We start from the raw sequence: 21,187 nt of genomic DNA on the forward strand, positions 1-21,187 counted from the left end.
GGGTGCTCGCTGAGCTGGGTTGGGAACAGCAGCCATCACACCACATTCAGAATTCCAGGTAGACCAGCATGCCAAGCGCAGGCAGCAGGAAGCCCAGAAGGCTCTGTGTCAGAGTGGATGCACCTGTAAGGCAAACCAAAAGTGTGTGTGTATCATTCCATGGGCAACGGTCACTGGCACTTTTAGTTTGATTTGGGCAATCCAGATGGTGCAGTCCTGAACACCAGATGCTTCATTTTATTCATTAACACTTTTTTTAAATGCTTGAGTGTGAGCCTGTGGACAATTCACTGAACCTGTTTCTACATTTAAGCTGGTAGATAGGCAAACAAATATTTGTACTGCCCCCTATGGTCCAGCCGTTCGAAATTCCCAGCAGAAGCAAAAGGTCAATGTTTGGAAGTTGATAAATGAGTAGAAACCACATGTAAGCTTTTAAAAATAAAAATAAAATTAGAAAGGAATGCAGTAAGAATAGTTACCAGAGACAATGATATCATGGGAGGACGGGACAGATGTTTTTTTTTTCTTTCAGAATGCAATACCTTTATTTGTATTTATTTATTTATAAAGATTTTATTAGGGACTCATACAACTCTGATCACAATCCATACATACATCAATTGTGTAAAGCATTTTTTGTACGTTCATTGCCCTCATTATTCTCAAAACATTTGCTCTCTACTTAAGCCCCTGGCATCAGGTCCTCATTTTTCCCCTCCCTCCCCTTTCCCCACCTCCTTCATGAATCCTTGATAATTTATAAATTATTATTTTGTCATATCTTACCCTGTCCAATGTCTCCCTTCACCCCCTTTTCTGTTGTCAAATCCCCCAGGGAGAAGGTCACATGTAGATCCTTGTAATCGGTTCCCTCTTTCCATCCCACTCACCCTCTACCCTCCCAGTATCGCCACTCACACCCCTGGCCCTGAAGGTATCATCCACCCTGGATTCCCTGTGCCTCCAGCTCCTATCTTCACCAGTGTACATCCTCTGCTCTATCCAGACTTGCAAGATAGAATTCGAATCATGATAGTAGGTGGGGGGGGGCGAGGGGGGAATGAAGCATTTCAGAACTGGAGGAAAGCTGTATTCTTCATCGGTGCTACATTGCACCCTGACTGACTCATCTCCTCCCCTAGATCCCTCTGCAAGGGGATCTCCAGTGGCAGACAAATGGGCTTTGGGTCTCCACACTGCACTTCCCCCTTAATTCACTATGGTAAGATTTTTTTTTTCTGATGATGCCTTATACCTGATCCCTTTGACACCTCATGATCACACAGGCTGGTGTGCTTCTTCCATGCGGGCTTTGTTGCTTCTGAGCTAGATGGCTGCTTGTTTACCTTCAAGTCTTTAAGTCCCCAGACGCTATCTCTTTTGATGGACTACATTTGCTTATGCACCCGTTTGTCCTCAGCGATTGTATCATTGAATGTGCACCCAAAGATGTGATTTTTTGTTCTTTGATGCCTGATAACTGATCCCTTTGGAACCACATGATCACACAAGCTGGTGTGTTCTTCCATGTGGGCTTTGTTGCTTCTGAGCTAGATGGCCGCTTGTTTATCTTCAAGCCTTTAAGACCCCAGATGTTATATATTTTGATAGCCAGACACCATCAGCTTTCTTCACCATATCTTACACAATTTCTTATCCCAATGGCTTTAAGACAGCCAACCTGGTGCTTTTATACAATGACTTCATGAATGAGTGTTTAATAATATTGAATAACATTCAATAAAGGAAATTTCTCTGAGCTCTAGACTAGATGTAAGAGTAACATCACACTGTGAATTTATGTTGCATCTTGAGGGCTACCTCCAAGGAAGCACACTCCCATGGTAAAGAAAGAGTATGGATCTGCATTCTAGATTGGGAAAGGGTTGAAAAGTGGGACCTACAGGTGTACTTTCCTTTCCATTCTTCACATGTATCAGACATGTATTTATCTTCAATAAATGCACTGTTGTAATGAGTGAGGGGTAAAACATATAGTAAACAGTTTGTGACTAAATGGGATTCTGTCAATTTTAATAGTTCATTCTTTAAAAACCATCATAAAATGCCCCAAAGCATTTGTTTTTTGAGAAGACTCTTCTTATATTCTGGAATCTGGCTTGTTAGGCTACTTCTGCTGAATCTCTGATGAAGAACACATCCATGTTCCCTATAAGGTGGGCAATTATTCTAGTGACCTGCGTGGCCATCTGCTACTATCGCCCCGGTAGCAGATTTTAACACGGCATGGAACACATAAGAGGAACATCATTCCTAGACATAAACACTACACTCCATAGACCAGAGAAAGTCAGCAAGGGCCAAAAGTGATGTCCAAAAAGTAAGGGCAATTAACTGACCCTCAAGTCGCTGCTTGTAATCTCATCAATGCAGATGGTGCAACATAACACAGTCAATGACAGTGACAATGCTTCTGATAACGCCTACAGCCGATGCCGCTTACACTTAAGGGAAGGGCAATCCTTGCTGATGGGAAAGGACAGGTAACCACCTAAACTGTTTCGAATACGATTTGCTATTGTTGTATTTTTATAGTTTTTTTTCATAGATGTATTTAAAACATGCCACAGCCTACAGGCTGTTTTATTCCACCCATCGCTTTTATGGATTTTATGGGCTCTATAATTTGGATTCAGGTAAAACGACTTGCTCAATTCATGGCCAAGAGAAAGCAGAGGCAAGATTCGAACTCAGATTTGCTGGGTTAGAAAAGCAGCGCTTCCACATCTTTGTCATTGTCTGACAGTCAACTGTCGAAAAAGACCAATTCTAGAAACCCTTTACAGTGAACTTCATGGGTCCGAGCAAGGAGGCAGGCTGCCATCTACGCTGGTTCAAATGTTTTGTTGTATTTTTATAGTTTATTTTTATCCCCTACACAGATATATTAAAAATATGCCACAGTCCACCGGCTCATCTGCTCCAATAACATGATCAGTAACGGCCCTCAATCACACAGTTTCACATTCGATCTCAAGGTTTGACCCCATTTAGGTGGTCTGTCCTGAAGACCGTGGCTTTCCTGAGTGCGAGCAGTGCGCAGTCCATCGCCCACAACTTACATCAGTGACGGGCACAGTCGTGTACTTGCCTGAATGTGTGGGTTGGCAAAGAAAAACCTATGGCCACAGAAAGAAGCTTCGCCAATTGTGAATGCCGTCTCGAAGTCTTGGTGTTAGTATGAAAACCAAATACAATTTCATAATTTGTGGCTTCAACTTCAGGATATCTGATTTATTTAAAACAAACTCTTCATGTTTATGTGTGTTATATTTAATTTCTCTAATGGATCGAGCTTATGTAATTGTGGGCTTCATCTTCTGTCTTCTTCTACATTCCAAGCACAAATTAGAGACCTGACTGAAATACTATTTAAAAACATTTTAACTATGGAACTCTTATATCTTTGAGGATTTTTTCAATATATATAGGTTTTCTATCCAACACAATGTGTATCATAATATTGCTAGGAAGCTGAATATCAGTATTTTTATGTGGTATTATAAATATATTTTATACTTTTCTCTCCATTGCTGATTCCCAAACATGAACAAATCATTAATCCTGTGAAACATCTGATCCTAGATGAAAAAATGTAAAGCCAATTTAGAGTACTATGTGCCTCTTCTATCAGATTAATTTTTTTAAAACCCAAATTTCCCAGATATATTACTTTCTTATAGGAGAGTATTCCTGTTACAGTGAGATACATATGGAGAATTACCATTTAATCAAGAGCAGGTTGTATAATAAGTAGAGAATAACTCTACTAAGTTTTTAATATGCACCACATTCCTAATGCTGAAAAGTGGACATACAGTTATTAATACAAGTTGCTACTATTTGGCATTGCTGATCATGCTGTGTTGATTAGAATTTTCTCCTCTTCATATCACTTTTTGTGTTTATAACTCTTAAAATTTATATACTGTCAACAATTTCAGGATGGACCCTAGATATCATATTACAGGGCTTCATCGCAGATGTAGTTAGGTTATAATTTAATATGTTATCATTTCTCCCTTTTGATCCATTAGTAAATGTATTCTAGTTTGTAATATTTTATGCCTTCTTCTTAATTGAGATGTTTCTGTTTTATTTTGTTATTATTGTTGTTTTCTTTTGTGTTGTGATGTGTGCCCAAATTTTAGTAATATAGAGCGTTTTCCTGGGGCTTTGACTCTATGGATATGTGGTGGCCACTGTAGGATTCAGAGCCATGTGGTCCTGAGTCACAGCTGCAGCGTTTCAATCTTTTGATCGCTTACATTTATGAATCATGAAGGAGCTGCCCAAGCAAGTTACCTGAGGGCAAGACTGCACCACCCAGATTTGGCTGGGGAGTTGTTCTCTACATTCAAGTCTACTCTGTCTGAGGGCAAAGTTGCTACACTACTGGCTAGTGGTCAGAAATCAACTAGGACACTCACTGCAAAGTGTAGCCTTCCACAACTAAGCTATTTAGAATGTCCCTCTAATGCAACAAATAGCAAGCAATCCAGATGGAGTACTGCTGCCCTTAGGCCCTGCTCAGAATTCTTCAGCCGGAACTCAGACATTACCAATAGCTCATTTTCCTCTCACTTTGTGAAGGGCAATTCCTCTGTTTCTCTTGGGTTTCTTTACTTGGTGTCTCAGGTCTTGTGTACCTTAGAATCATTAGAGTATCTGTAGGGACTGCAGGGAGTTCTAGGTAAACTGCACATTCCTTTTCAGTACCTAAGGGGTGGAAATACAAATTCGCAGCAGGGGGGTGAAGCCTGAATGAACTGGTTCAAGACTTTGTCCCTAACCTCTGGAATTTGGGCTGTGGCTATGCTAGTTGATCACTCCATCCCTGACCACAGGAATAGCAATGGGGACTTTTAGACAGGAATGCGGAAGACAGAAAGGGTGTACATGTGGTTAGGTAAGCGGGTCTTGGATTATGGAACCCTGAACAAAATGGGGACTGGACTGATGGATGATAATATGTCCTTCTCACCTATTTAACAGAGAGATGTTTATCTGCTCTGTTTCAGGATTCCTGTTAGACTTGGGGCTACTTGTATTGCGTGTGTGTATGTGTGTGTGTTGCTTATCTACACAAGATAGGCAGGATAGGTGATTGTAAGGGGGAGTGGGAGGGGAGGAGGTGACAGTGAGTCAATAAGGTTAGGTATAGCTGCTCTGGTTATGTTTGATCAATTGGATTATATCTGAGAGGAATTACTGAGGTGAACAATGGGTAAACATGATAGTGGCGCAGGAGAAAAGAAGAGAAAAAGAGGAAAGATGAAGAAAGGGAAAATATAGGTATATCTGTATAGATATAATTCTATGTAAATATATAAATATAGGCATATTTGTTTATATACGTTTATGTAACTACAGCAAGGAAACAGATGGACTTTAGGCCTCTACTCAAATCTTACCTAAATTCAAGAACAGTTTGTTCTAATAATGTCGCATTGGATAATATTCACCTTCACAACACAATCATTGACAACGATATGGGTGCATGCTCAAACGTGGTGAAGAAAGCTGTTAAGAGGTAGAGAACTGGGGGTCTTTAAAGCTTGTAGTCAAACAACTGGCCATCTGTCAGGGAAGCAACAAATTCCTAGTGGAAGAAGCATACCACCCTGTGCAATCATGAGGTGTCGACAAGAATATGTATCAGAAGTTTAAAACAAGCAACTACATTGATGTGAGGTAGAGAGGAAGTAGTAGAGACTCAAAACCCACCTGTGAGATAGTCCCTCTCAGAAGGGTCATATGGAAAGGACGATAAATCCAGGGTATGCTGGAGCACAGAACTCTCCTCTAGTTCTTGAATATTTCCTTCCCTTACTCGTATGGTTTCTATTTGTTTTACTCTATTAATCATGTTAGACTTACATGTATGTTCATTTGTATAATAAAGATATTTCAATACATGAAAGCCAAGATAGATAACTCTTCAGAAACAGTAACAGGAGTAATGGTTCCCTGAAGCTATGGGAAGAGAGGGGTGTGGGAGGAGGGAGTAGGAGCTCATAATATTGATGACTGTATAACCCCACTCTAGTGGAGTGAACAACAGAATTGTATGTAAATGGATATATTGGATGGTGTAAGATATGGCAAAACAAACAAACAAATAAAGGGTTCCTGGGGGGTTGGGGTTGGGGAGGCAGGAAATTGGTACTTTAAGGAAAGTATTGAGAAAATGCCTAACTAGATGGAAACTCTTAGTAAATGCTAACAATTCACACTACATTTGATGATGCAACCTGTTGCTACACAGCAGTACTATAATTTCTGGAGCATAGTTGGATAAGAGAACAAAGCAAAACACTAACATAAAGCAGGTGCCCCGCACACAACCCGCATCTCAGATGTACAGGTCTACAGACACTTCTACAATCACATTGTATTTTTATACCATAAATGATTCCCTTTTCCTATGATATTCTGTCATTAATACTGGACAAATATAACTTTTCTGTTATGTCTCTCCCAAGTATATTACCTACTAATAGCATGGAATAGTTCTTATAGCTATACAAGTTACACGGGTATCTCTTCAGAGCTATAATGGCATAGAATGAAAAGTTTTTCATTTTTTATTTCCCAAAATAATGCCAGGAAGACTAGGCACTTATTTTACTGTTCAATAAATACTTATTTAAGTTCATTGAATAAATTATTTTGTGAATTTCCCCACTTTTTGGAAACTGTTCTGTGTGTATCCCTAAATACACTGATGTGTGTTACTGTGGGAGAGCAATTAGGCTATTGACTCTCATAAAGATTTACTGTCTCTGCAACCCACGGTCACCAAGGGTCAAAATCTAGTCAGTAGCAGTGGGCTTGGTTTTTGGAATTTCTCTTTCTAAAATATAATTTCTCCTTTTGCTCAACACTTATTTGACTTTCAAAGTCCTGCCCCCTCAGCTCTGCTCCACAAAGTCTTTCCTGACATTCCATCATTTCAGATTTGCCATTTTTTTGGTATAATCGAATTGTACACATTCTATTGATATATTTTCCATAAATAAAAACAAAACAAACAAAAAATGATCATTGAGTGAATTCTTACTCTTAGCAATCCCCAGGATAGAGTAGAGCTGCCCTATGGGGTTCCCAAAGGGTACATCTTCACCAATGTGGGTTGACCTATCTACTGCTGTGCAGTTACTAATGAGTTCAAACTGTGGAGAGTTTAGTATGCAGCAGAGCAGTGTAGCCAATGAGCTACCAGGGTTCTTTATAGTTTTCACAGTCAACCATAACTTAATTTTGTCTTTCTTCTTCACCAGAAGTGTAATTCTGGATGGGCAGAGATTGTGCCACTTGCAATTGTGAGTCTCATTTGTCTAGTTTATAACTCTATAGAAACTCACTGCAACTGAGTTGATTCTGGGTTATTTATTTATTTTCTTTTTAAAAAGCATTGTATTAGGGGCTTGTGATAAGTAGGTTAGTTGTGCCAACATGGCCAATGAACACATGTGAGATTGGTTGAAGGGTGGAGAGATAAATGGCTCAGTGAGCCTCGCCTCTCTTGTCGCTTGCTCTTTGATCATCAGACCAGTGTGTGGCTGTCTTGCTCTTTTTGTGCCTCCATTTACAAGCTACACTAACTGTGGGACAACTAACCCGTGGATTGTGTCACTATAACTTGAGTTTCCTTCGAGTCTTGCTTCACCACGCTATTGGAAGGTATATCTCTTGAGCTGGGGACTGTTGGACCCTGTTATCTGGCTGACTGTTGGTGACCTGGCTTGCTGTGACTAGATAGCCTGAATTGCTCCATGGAGGACTACCTGGTGGCCCTCAAAACTTGAAGGACTGCCAGTGCACTGGCTGTCTCACAGAAGTGAGTTGCACTGAGCCATTTGTACTGCTTTATAGATTAATTAGCTGTTATCTATCTCTCTATCTAAATATATATAAAATTATTAGTGTCCTGGCTTTGTTTCTCTAGAAAACCCTGTCTAACACAGGGCTTGTACAAATCTTATCACAATCCATCCATCCATCATGTCAAGCACATTTGTACATTTGTTTTATGGTGACCCAATAGGACCGAGTAAAACTGAGGGTCTCCAAGACTGTCACTCTTTACAGAAGGAGAAAGCTTCATCTTTCTCCAGAGGAGTGGCTGGTGGTTTCAAACTGCTGACCTTGTGGTTAGCAGCCCAGTGAATAACCACTGGGCCCCAGAGACCCTGGAACCCCCTACCGAAGGAGAATTTACATCTTGACAAGGAGTATATCACCAGTTCTATCTTCAATTGCTCACCTGAGCTATTTATATAATCTCTCTAGTTCTCCTCCTGCACCTTTCCTCCATTTTCTCTATTGCTTGAGGCTGTTCACTTCATAAGTTTATACGAGGGCAACTGAGGAAAATACAAGTGTTTTAAAATCTACTTCTAGATGGTTGAGTTTTACAAATGTCTGAGAAAAAAACCATTGGTGGATTCCTTTTTGAGAATGCGTCTTCCATTGTCTTCCTTCTTGCACGTTTCTCCCTTCCGTAACGCCCCTTGCCCCCAGTGGTACCGCACCTGCAGTCTTCCTCCACCTGAGCAACCGGGAAGGTGCAGAGCAGAGTGCAGACGGGGCACTGAGAAACCAGAGGAGTTTAACTTGGTTGGTAATTGAAACTAAAATTATAATTTAGTGAAATCAAAGTTAAGATTTTCTTTAGATCAAAGCCAAACTGTTATTTTAATAAGTGGCTTACTTCTTATGAAGAAGCGCAGGAGCTATCTTTGTACTTGAAAAGAGGACAAGAGATTGGGTTGGGTTTACTCCAAGACACTCTCTTGGGGAAACTGCTAAGGTGGTTTTCAATTTGAAATTAATTATTATACATCGTCACTTCCTGACTGAGAAAATAAAGCCATGGTATTTATCCCCAGTTGGCTTCAAAAATCTCTAGAACAGAAAACAAAAGAGAAAACAGAAAATAAAATGGATTGGATTTTAGACAGACAGCAGGATTGTTCTGCATTGTTTTGTCTTGAGACGGCTATTTTAATTTAAGGACTGTGTGCGTCAGTTTAGGGCTAATGTGATCTATGCGTCTTTGAGACAGCACAGTGCTGAGTGGGGAGGGCTCCAAGAGGACTCCCAATGCCACACCATCTAGCTGTTTAAGTTTGGCCCAATCGGAAAGTCTGGATCAAGATGTGGTTCTAATGTTGGTGTCATCTCCTTGCTTTAACTTCTCTGGGATGTGAATTTCCCTTCTGTAAGATCATAGGGCTCGGCTGACTGTTATAAGCCCTAAAATTTCTGCTATGACCATGAACCTATGATTCTAAGCAAACCATAATGTGCTTGAGAATATCAACCATTAAACCATGAAATTTGCAAACATATCTGTTATAGTTCCCATATTTAGGGTAATCAGAGTTGATATTAGTTTATAGCTATACATTAAAAGCTTGATTATATAAGTACTAGGGGCTTTGGTGGTTTTTCAACGTCGTGAAACCCACTAATCTTGCTGCGCCTACTTGTTTGACAATTAACAAGGCGTATGCCAAGCAAAATAGATTTTTTTTTGGCAAGAGCACATGGTTTCTGGCTGCTTCCCTGGAAGTTGTACTTGTTTCTTGCTGTTGATTCTGGCGCTTTCTCTGTCAGAGAATTCCAGGATGCTTTACTTCTTTGAATATAGACTACACATTTTTAATAGAGAGCTGGCTAATAAACTGCCTTCTAACTGCCTACTGGACAACCAGCACGTGCTCTAGAAACCAAAATTTGATGTTATTTTAGGCATATTGAGACCATAACAAGGAAGGTTTAACAAATTGGCTTATTTTTTTCAGAGATGCAAGGTGACATTTTCATAAACGCATGTGACTGCAGGTGAGAGAGAATTGTATGTGAATACTTAAGCATGACCCTTACCTAGTAGGGTACAGATAAGAATTAAGTGGGGGGGGGGGGAAACAAACTGAAACGTATTTAATAAAATGCATGGGGAACCCCCTTCCATCAATTCCAATGACAAAATTTAGTTTGTGAATTAAAAAACAAATAACTTTTAAAAAGATATTTGCTTAGTATTTGAAGCCCTAAGAGCAGCATATGGTTAACACACTCATCTGCTAATCAGAGTTGGAAGATTCAAGTCCACTCCTAGGTGCCTTAGAGCGGAGGCCTGGAAATCTGCTTCTAAACTCTCAACCACGGGAAATTCTAAGGAGCGCCGCTCTCCTCTGACACGCACCCGATTGCAGCAAGGTGGAACCAACAGAACAGCAGCTAACTTTAGTGAATATTTAGTGAGAACACGAGAACATGGAGTGGAGCAGTGGGTAGAAGAACTACAGGCTGTGGCATCTGTGTGCTGTCCTATCGAGAGTACATGACACACATGACCAATGGATTTTAGTTGATTTCCCTAACTTATACAAAATCTTTCAGATAAAGCATTAAAGTTCTTGTGATTTGTTCCCAAACAACCCAACTATATTTTTATATATTATTTGCACTCGACTTGGAAATAGCTGTCAGACAAAGCCTTCTTCCATGGCTAAAGAGCCTGGTGAAATAGACAAAATTACCACCAGGAGCCATCTTTCTCAACCTTGATCGGGGCTAGAGAAATCAGGATTTGGATGACCTCTCTGTTTTTATGTAGTCATAAAAACAAACATTAAAATATTCTCTCACTTGTCCTTACCCTAAGGAGCCCTGGTGAGTTAACTGCTGGACTGTTAACCCTCAAAGTCAGCAGTTTGAGACCACTAACTGCTCTGTGGGAGAAAGATGAGGCTTTCTACTCCCATATAGATTTACAATCTTGTAGTTGCCATAAGTCAAAATCACCTTGATGGCTGTGAGTTTGGTTTCTGGATTGGGTCTCAACCTGCCTTTCTCCCATTGGTTTTCATGGAACAGCAAGGATAGTTAACTTTTAATTAGGCAGTGGGTATTGGCTAGTAGACCTGGGGTGATTCTCATTTTACATATCTGGTTTTATCAAGGTGTAGCTTTAGATTCATTCCAAATTTTAAATTTTATCTGAGTTTCTATAAGAAATAATAATAATTTATAAATTATTAAGGGTTCATGAGGGCAGGAGAGCAGGGAGGGAGAGGAAAATGAGCTGATACCAAGGGCTCAAGTAGAAAGCAAATGTTTTGAGAATGATGAGGGCAACAAATGTACAAATGTGCTTGACACAATGGATGGATGTATAGAATGTGATGAGAGTTGTATGAACCCCCAATAAAATGATTAAAAAAAAGAAATTAAGCTTTCAACCAACATTGGAGGAAATTCCAAATTTCCAAAATTATGAGGCTGAAGATACGAGAATACTGAAGGATTTTTTTCAATTTCTTAATTCTTGCTTTTAAAAAATATAACCTGGCCCATGACACATCATCAATAAGTAGCTGATGAATGGGTATATTATTATTTGTATTAATTGTCTGAAGAGCCCTGGAATAGCTTATTTGCTGGGCTGTGAACTGCAAGGTTAGCAGTTCAAATCTACGAGCTGGTCCCCAGAAGAAGATGAGTCTTTCTACTCCAGTTAAAAGCTACAGGAAGCTCAAAGGGATATTTCTACTTTGACCTAATAAGATAGCTAGGAGTCAGAATTTATTTGATGACAGTGTATTTTGATTTTATCAATCATCTATTCTGGCCCAAGAATCAGTTATCCTTAAGCATAAATGTGTTGAAACAAAAGAAGTCCATCTAAAAGATCATTCTTACCATCATTCTGAGTTGTACATTTTGAAAGCTGTTATATTTTATTGAATTCTTATAATATCTATTTTAAATGAGTATCATTATATTCATTTGCAGACAGAAGTCCAAGACTCTGACTTGCACACCGATTTCAGGGCAAACGCAGCCCTGCTGTCACAATTGTTGAGGAGCGCCTCAGCTAACCACACTATGTTCCATACCCAGCTGCTGCTCCAGGGAAGAAAGGCATGGCAGTGTGCATCCACAGCGACTCCAGCCTTGGAAACTATGATGGGGTTCTACTATAGGGTCACTACGAGTCAGAATCCACTATATGGCCATGGATTTTGTTGTTTTGTTTTTTAGAACAAGACAAAATTAAAAATCGAACCCACTATGATTCTGAGCCTAGTGTTATTTTTCTCTATCCTAGGCGGCTTTGTGAATATATCACAACATGTTTGAGAATGCAGCAAACCACCCTGACTTCGTTAAATTAATTGAAATTATCACCAGAATCTCACAACTGCACACCTCCACAACCACATCAGCCAAGTGTCTTTTTCTCCTCTGAGTCTTGTGTGGTGATTCAGGGACACCGTGGAAGTTTTCCCAGGGGAAAACAGGGCACAAGTCCCATTTGGTATTTCTTAACTCAACTTTGGCTTGAGGCTATGAAAAAGGAGTGACTCACCTGTTCGAGGCAGTGCTTAAGATTTTCCTTCCTAATAAGAAGCTGAATCAAATTGTTCGACCTCAGGGGCCTGACTGCAGGATTAAGCATTATCTATCACTGGATTAAATTGCTGTCTCCAAATCCTTTGAATCCCTGCGAGGACTAGGATGATTACCAGCAGCTGAATCTTCTTTTTGTGCTTCCCCAGGAGAACTAATTTCTAAGTTGTTTCAATAACTGTCTGAAATGTATAGGAAGGACTGGCTAGAACTCAATCAGCGACTGACCTAAATAATTTCTAATGGACTGCTTGTTCAGCCACTCATCCAAAGTACAAAACAATTCCATTACTTTGGACTGCAGCTGCATGTAGTTTCTTTGACCTGCTCCTCTGTGTTTTAGACTTGTCATTTATTCCAGAGTTTTCTTCTAAGTCATAGTCCATGGCATTAAACTCTGAACTCTTAAAGTTATTTTAGGTTAAAAAAAGTGAATACGGAGATTAGCTTTCATCACTTCGGCAAGATGTTTATTTATAAAATCAACAGAGTAGTTACCCTTTGCTAACCACCAGGAATTCTGGGAGATTCTTTAAGAAACCATTTTGTTTATATTGAACACATCAAATTCCCACACAGTGAATGGAAATTAGAATTCCTTCAACATCAGTGTTTTTTAACCAGCAATGCCATTCTTCTTTAAATCATTCTATTATACATTTACTGGAGATTTTATTTCCCCTTTCTTCTCATTATTTGAGTCTTAGATCGTCATGGCTCTTTAAACTGTATTTCATGCAGAAAGGATCGTGAGATGCTCACTGAGGATAAGAACACACCGATTTGTCTGCCGTGACTCCTAATTGCTCAGTCTTAATTCTAAGTATTGCAAGAAATGTTACACGATATAGAAAGAAGGTTGAGACCAATGATTCCTTTAGAAAAGTGCTATGTCTCACCTTGACCGAGCTGTGTCCCCCCACCCATCAACACAAGCTCCCTGTTCCCTAAGAGCTCTATCTAATATTCTGTGTTGCTGTTGTCAATTTTATTCCATATAGATTGATATTAAAAGGTCAAAATACTCAAGGCAGACTTTTAAAAAATAGCTATGTTAAATTATTACTTGGTTTCAAGAGAACTTAGAGGGATTAAAAAATTATTTGAGGTGTAAGATGGTCTTAGGGGAATAGCTTCAGGAATTCATAATTTCATGGTTACAGACTGTCTAAAATTCATGAAAATTTGCAATTCTGTTCTATATTTTCTCCCTTTTATTTAATTAATCTATTTATTTTAAAAATCATTTTATTGGGGGGCTCTTACAGATATTATCCCAATCCTTAAATCAATTATATCAAGCACACTTGTACACATGTTGCCATTGTCATTTTGAAAACATTATCTTTCTACTTGAACCCTTATTTACTTTCTCCATTTTAATCAGAATTCCTCTATAGAATCTTTGATCAAAACCCTCAGTAATGATAACTGGGCACCATCCCATTCTGGTCTCCAGGCAAAAGTGGCGATTGTTTCACGGGGGCAATGGGGCTCAATCTCTATCCACCTGTGGTTCTTGACTCCCCTTCTTCCTCTGATTCTTCAGGCAGGGTGAGATCATTTGCTCTGGACACCTGTCTGCAAGATTTTAAGATCCTAATCACTTCACAGTGAACCAGTACAAGACTTCAGGATCTCTTCTTTGAGCACAAGACAAACTGAAAAAGGAAAAATGGAACAAATACCACAACCTCTATCTGTTCCCCTTTCACAGACTGAATCTAACCCCTATTTTAACTACCTTCCTTTCTGACTCCTACATTCGAGGTGCTATTCTCATGAGCCTTGAGACATTCCTTCTACCTGAAAAATTCTGACTGATCTTTCAAGGTTCATAAAACATGTCATTCTTTGCAACAATTATGCATGGATGTAAGCTTCTACAGCTTTTCATAGGGCTGCAGTTAATTTTCATTTGTCTTATCTCTGGTGCGTTTAGGGGTCCTTAAGAATTGGGAGCAGGATCCATTTATCTTCAAATTTCCAATTCTTGGGGGGAAAAGAGTATTGAGAGCTAGTTTTCCTAGGAAAAATCTACTTGCTCATGTACTTGAAACCAAACAGTCTGCCTATCTGCGCAGTGGCAATAAAAGGGCTCAATTCTTAACTGTGAACACACAAGCATTTGGTTGCTATCTCATACTATGAGAATGACTTTGTGGTATGTGTATACGCACATAACTTTTCCAGCATTGCATACACATGGATTTTGTAATATAGATAAAAAGGCAAATGGATTTTCCAAATTATATTATCAGCACACTTAACCCCCCACCCCTTTGAGAGTTCTGCTAATGACAGTGTGAACTTTTAAATGTTATTCTCTATTTTGCTTTCGATATCGATATAATTTTTAAGTTCTGGATATTGTCAGATAATTGCCTTAGACCATGAAGTCTATTCTTTAATGTAAAATGTTTTGATAAAAGGATAAATTGAATAATCTGATTATACAGTGATACCTTCGTGAGAAGACAATTGGCAAGACTGCCTCATTTTACCAGGCCATGCCAATTGTCTGTCTCTGACAGGACGCAGTCTGATCACTTTCCTGTTGCTCTCCCTCAAGGGAAACGGCGCAAGTTTCCCTCAAACACAGATTCTGCCCTTTTCAGGGTTTATTGTATAAATGCTTCTTAGAATATTTTAATTTTGAGCAAATTAGCTGAAGTTTTCACTTAGGAAAATTATGTTTAGAAAATTCAATTAAAATATTCTGAGTTTATGTCAAGAATGTCTTTACCCGGAATCCTGTGAATGCTGCCTGGTGAGATAAAGATTCTTTTTTCATTAGTAAATTAAATTTAGGTTGGAATTTGGGTGTTTAAAATCACAGCTCTGCTGGCCTGACACCAAAGAACCCGACCGCCTTTGACCTGATTCTGATGTATAAAGATCTTGTAGAACAGAGTACAACTCCTCACAGGGTTTCCAAGCCAGTGCATCTTTATGAAAACAGACTGCACACTCTCTCATATGGAGCGGCAGGAGAGTTTAAACCACGGACCTTGCTGGGAACAGCCCTATGGCTACTCCATTCTGTAATATGCCTGTTACTCCTTACCGCTGACTCAGGCAGTTCTGTTTGTTTGTTTGTTTGTTACTCCTCTATTGTGCCATGTCATGTCCCAGTATGATTAGGTTCTTGTTTATCACGGCCATACATAACTGATCTCTGATGTACATAGCGCAGTCTACGCACATGCTGTAATTTTGGAACTAAATTGTTTGTATCTTGGCTCCTCATCTTACCAGCTATGTGACTTTTGGAAAACTAAATTTTCTGACACAAACTTACTTCATCACTAAAGTAACATTTGCCTCAGTGTTATTAAAGGAACTAAAGATACAAAGTGCACTCCTATAATATTATGTACAATATATGGTACAAATGTTTCCATATATGGTAATTTTTCTATAATATTACTAGGAAATTCTTTTCTGGCCTATACCATTTGTCAAAAAAAAAAAACCCAAAACCCTGAAAAGAAAGAATAACTGTGGTTGTTGCAGACTCGATTCCAAGGAATTCCCTCCTAGACTCGGGAGGAAATGTCACCTGGCCAGGTCAAATCCGAAAGACATTTGCAAGGTGACAACTGGGTCTTAGGACAGCATTGAAGCCGGGGCTTTTCTGATCAATCTGGATTTCTGAAGTTATGCATTCTTTAAAAAGGGTATCCTTTTGAAGTTAAAAGGATAAAAACATCAAAATCTCTTAAAATAAGAAACATTTTATCCTTTAACAGAAATTTTGTGAAAAAAATACAAAGAAAAAGATTGTTTCAAATACAATTGCTTAAATGCCAAAGAGTTCTGTTTGTAATCATTTCATTTGGGGCTTTTACACCCAGAAGCTTTTGACCTGGGGAAATCACCGTAGCACAGTGCTTACTACTTGGAATAATGCAGAATCCTTGATTTTGAAACTTGTAATGTTGCATGACTATTTTATTTAAAATAGTCATAAAAGTTATATTGGTTATATGTGTTTGTTACAGTTCATTGACTACAGAGGCTATAAATAGAAATATATTAATTGGTGGAAGTTCAGTTATTTTGAAATCAATACACATAAAGGGGACGTTATCAATTATAGGCATTCTTAACAACCTTTAAATGATCTAAGTACACTACCATGGGGTCCAATGGTAGGCATAGTATACCTATGCAGGATATCAAAGATAATATGTACAGGATCAGATAGCCCATCTTTCTCCCAGAGAGCTGCTGGTGGGTTAGAACCATTGACCTTGCTGTTAGCAACTCAGTGTTTCCCGACTGTGTCACCATAGCTCTTCACATAACATGTAAGTATATCCAAAACTAAAGAATGAGTTATTTAAATAAGATATGGTAACTGATGTTATAATATGAAGACATTAAGTTCACATTCTGGCTTGTCTTGTGTATTAGTAATTGCTGAAGATTAATACAAAAATGGAGTAAAATTGTAATATTATATCTGTTGTTGTATTGTCGATGGGTTAATTATGAAGAAAGAACACGAGTTCACATTTAAAGTGAAGAAAGAGGAACTTTGTTCTGTCTAAAGCAGTAACCCTCTCAGCATTGAGATGCCTCACCTTTTGTTTAGGCAAGAGTGCCCTATACTTCTTACGTTACAAAGCATTGATAACAATTTCTAGTTAACTTTTTAGAGAGCCGTTGACAATTACATGATAGCACATTTGTTTCAAAAATATAGGCGGGCATTGGTAGTGGTTGTATAAAAGGAATACCATTTCACTTTTTAAAAACCATTTAGAAATGCTACTCATCTTACATATAAAAGCTTGCATTATCAGTAATCACAAACATTAATCTATGAGTGACTAGGTAGGCAGACTGGCAAGGTGAACAGGTCTGGGTAAGTGGATGGGATTACATCCATGACCATACAAGGTTTAGCAGATGATATTTCTACACATGTATTTGCATACGCTGTAAAGACATCCAAGCAGGGGAAAAACTATGAGAGCATCTTAGCCATAACCAAGGTATGTGATGAAAGATAGGAGCTAGTGGTCAGAGTCTAAGGGACCTGACATTATGAAGATGGTAAAGATAAGGCTTAGAGTCCTAGAGGATAGATCACATGAACAAGCTAGCATCCTGGAAACTGAGATTATAGGCTCATGATAGTACCATCTATATTTTATTGAAATATCCAAGAAGTATGGCAGAAGTAGCATTGTAGTTAGTGACACTGAGCTTAAATCTTGAAGGGAGGAGTGGGTGTGACGGAGTTTTGATAGAAAAAAGTCAACAGCAATGGGAAGTCAGGATCAGAGGCTGGTGATATGATACTGAAATCAGAAAGGAAAAAGAAGAAGATGGAAGCTAACAAGAGGTGCAAAAAGGGGACCTTTAAGCCCTTCCATTAAAAGTCCAGTGTTCAAGAAGTTTGAAAAAATAGCCACTGCTTTTGTATAGACTGCAGGAGGAGCAAAGTCATTGAAGAGAGCTAGGATCTAGATAGAGTAAGAATGTGGAGGAGACATTCCGTGAATAGAGGGAAGTTATAGGAGACCTTAAGGATTAGCAGTAAATTCCAGAGAGCAAAATGTAAGTTTGTGAAGTTCATCATGGAAATAGGTGGGACTGAAAATGAGACATGAAGAACTATATGGAGGATTGATTTGAGAAGACTAGACATTTTTTGTTGACTGTTAAAGTAAGAACCGAGGACATCAGGTTAGGTCTGAGGGGCTCCAGGTAAGCTGTGTTGATGTTATTATAGGCCAGCAAGTGGTTCTGATTCATAGGAGCCTCGTGGGCAACAGAACACTGCCTGGTCCTATGCTTTCCACTCTGTTATGTTTCAGCCCGTTTGCAGCCCCCGTGTCAATCCATCTTGCGGAAGGTCTTTCTCTTTTTTTGGTGACCTTCCATGAAGCATGATGTCCTTCTCTAGGGACTAATTTTTACTGAAAACATGGTCAAATTATGTGAGATGAAGTCTTGCCATCCTTGTGTCTAAGGAACATTACGCATGTACTTCTCCCAAGATATACGTGTTTATTCTTTTGGAAGTCTGTGTACTTTCAATAGTCTCCATACGCACCATAATGCAAGTACATCGAGTCTTCTTCAGTCTTCCTTATTCAATGTCCAAATGTCACCCATTTATTAGGCACTTGGAAACCCCATGTCTTGGATCAAGTGCTCCTTAAACGTTAAGATAACAATCTTCCTTTTAACACTTTAAAGAGGTCTGTGCAGCATATTCCCTCAATGCAACAAATCATTTGCTCTTGACCACTGCTTCCATGAGCACCGATCGTGACTGCCTATCACTGTTGATAGTGTTGATTTATTTAAGATACAGATGGAAGAGGAAATGTGGGTATAGCACATGGAATTCTGCTTGTATAGAGATAAATATGTAGAAATTGTATGTTAATGGAAAAATGGAATTAAAAGATACTGGCATTTTCCATGAACTGCTTGAAGCCCTCTATCTTTTACTTAGAGGTTAAGTTTGGTACGTGAGGACCATGGATAGAAAAGAGGGAGATGTCCTACAGTGATTTCAATGAAGGAGCACAGTGTTAGATAGGTAAGACTAAGAGTGAAGACATGCGAGGAAATGAGGCATAAAACACAAGTGAGAAGATCAATGGGATATTGGGAAATGGAGAAGAAGAATTTGTCAAAGTCAGGGAAATTTAAGAAGGAAGCTATAAATGTAAGAGTTAGTGGACAGAAATAGAATGCTCAAAATTAAAGTTTTATTTTGGGGGCAGTAATTATTATTGTTTTGTATCATGAAGCTCTTTTGTAGTCTGTGAGTCTGAGAATACCAAGCATAATGCTTTTACATGCCAAAAATATAATACACATAAATACAAATGAAACATTGAAGTGCATATATAAAATAATAGGAAAACTAATTCAAGGGGTTAACTCCCCCAAAACAGAATTTTTTCCCCAAAGCTAAGTGTTTAATTTTTTTACACAGAAACCTTATCACTTTCAAAATACTCTCCTTTACACTTAATACATTTGTCAAATCTGCGATTCTGTTCTCGGAAACAGTTTTTGAACTCATCTGTTTGGATTGCTGACCAGACATCCCTCATTTTTTCCTTCGCCTCTTCTATGTCATCAAATTGCTGTCCTTTCATGTCCCTCTTCAATCACAAAAACATAAAGAAGTCACATAGAGCAAGTTTAGGTACGTAAAGTGCATGTGGCCAGAGAGACACACTATTTTTTCCCAAAACTGGCACACTGAGATGGTTGCTTGAACAGGTGCATTGTCATGGTGCCCAAACCTGTCCCCAGTTGGCCACAAATCAGGCCTTTTTTGTTATGAAATCTTTTCAGAACCTCTAAATAGAAAGCTTGATTAACCATCTCGCCTGGTGGAATGAACTCCTAAGCACTATCTCCCTCATATACAACAAACAAACAAATGAGGATCATCTTGATCATGGATTTCACTTGAAGAGCTGCTTTGGGTGAGGTGATGCTAGCATCTTCCACTAGCTTGGTTGATGTTTGCTTTTGGGCTCATAAGAAGAGGGCCATGTCCCTTCAGCAGTAATGACTTTGGGAAAAAGGCTGGGTTGCTTCTAACCTGTCTTTTCAAAGCATAACATGTTTCCACTCAATGTTCGTTTTGCAGGTCAGTCAGAACCCAACACACACATTGTGCAGCGGCTCTTCTCATTCCCAAATCTTCTGTTAAAATTCATGGAACCAAGCTCTAAGATAATGTAGATAACGTCCCCATCTCTTCAATGGTCCATTGTCAGTCTTCAAGCACAAGTACACAAATTTTGTTGACATTTTTGTCCATTTGGGAAGTTGATGCCCAGAATTGAGGTTTGTCATCAATCAGCATTTTCCCTTTTTTTGAAACGAGAAAACCACTTGTACACTTGAGTTTTTTCCCTTAGTGCTGTCCTTGTAAGCTGTGTTCAGCATCACGACAGTTTCAGGGACATTTTTCCAGATCAGGAAATAAAATTTCACAGACACATGCTGTTCCCTTAAATCAGCCATCACAAAAAACGAGGTTGCAGGGGAAAATGGCGACCCAAATAGCACTCACCCATATGGAGCTCCTGCTGCCAGACTAGAAAATTGGGTGGTAAGGTGAAGGAAACGGGGAGGCGGAGTCCTGAAATTAGAACTAGGGCACTAGGGTCTCTCTGGAACTCCTTTTTTGCGTGTGATTTCCACTCACAAAGTAAACCAAGAATGGTCTAGCTTTGGCGAGCCCACGGTGCCAGCTGTGCCATTGCCGGGAGCAGCGATTTCTGCAGGCTGATGCCCTAAAGGGGAACAGAATCTCAGACACAAGGAGAACCCCACGCCTGAGTTTTCCATGCTGTTGGCTCCCTTGAGTTCACAGCTTGGGGAGTGGGGGTGGTGGGTAGCCATAATTTGGAGTTGAAGAAAAAGGAGATATTTACCTGAGGTAGATCGCAGTGTGGGCGAAAATAGGCTGAAAGTCTAGAGTCCAAGGCGCAAATTTAATTCCAATTGGCGGAGAAGGAAACAACTCCCCTGATAAGCTGGATCTCCCCCTCTGGGGGTCAGCCTGACAGCCCCCAAATCGGAGCACATCAGAAGCATAACATAAATAAGAGTGAAATATATATTATTGGTTAAAAACTCAAACCCCAGTTTTGTTGCTCAGCTCCAAGGAGCACCTAGATGGGGCCCTTAGCATAAATCAGCATAAGAAGCCCTAGCGAAGAAATGCCAGAAATACAGACAT

The 21,187-nt window shown here is 39.3% G+C and overlaps 1 protein-coding gene across 1 annotated transcript in view; it reads right to left on the reverse strand.

Moving 5' to 3' along the window:
• CNTN1 (contactin 1) overlaps positions 1-21,187 on the reverse strand; it is a 392,308-nt gene that overhangs the window by 739 nt on the left and 370,382 nt on the right. Inside the window, exon 25 of the mRNA XM_075551884.1 lies at positions 1-123. This exon is cut by the window's left edge and continues 739 nt beyond it. Coding sequence (XP_075407999.1) covers positions 47-123 — 77 coding nt within the window. The 3' untranslated portion in view covers positions 1-46. The remainder of the gene's footprint in view (positions 124-21,187) is intronic.

The sequence above is a fragment of the Tenrec ecaudatus genome, chromosome 6 (genome assembly GCF_050624435.1).
Source record: "Tenrec ecaudatus isolate mTenEca1 chromosome 6, mTenEca1.hap1, whole genome shotgun sequence".
Lineage (NCBI taxonomy): Eukaryota > Metazoa > Chordata > Mammalia > Afrosoricida > Tenrecidae > Tenrec > Tenrec ecaudatus.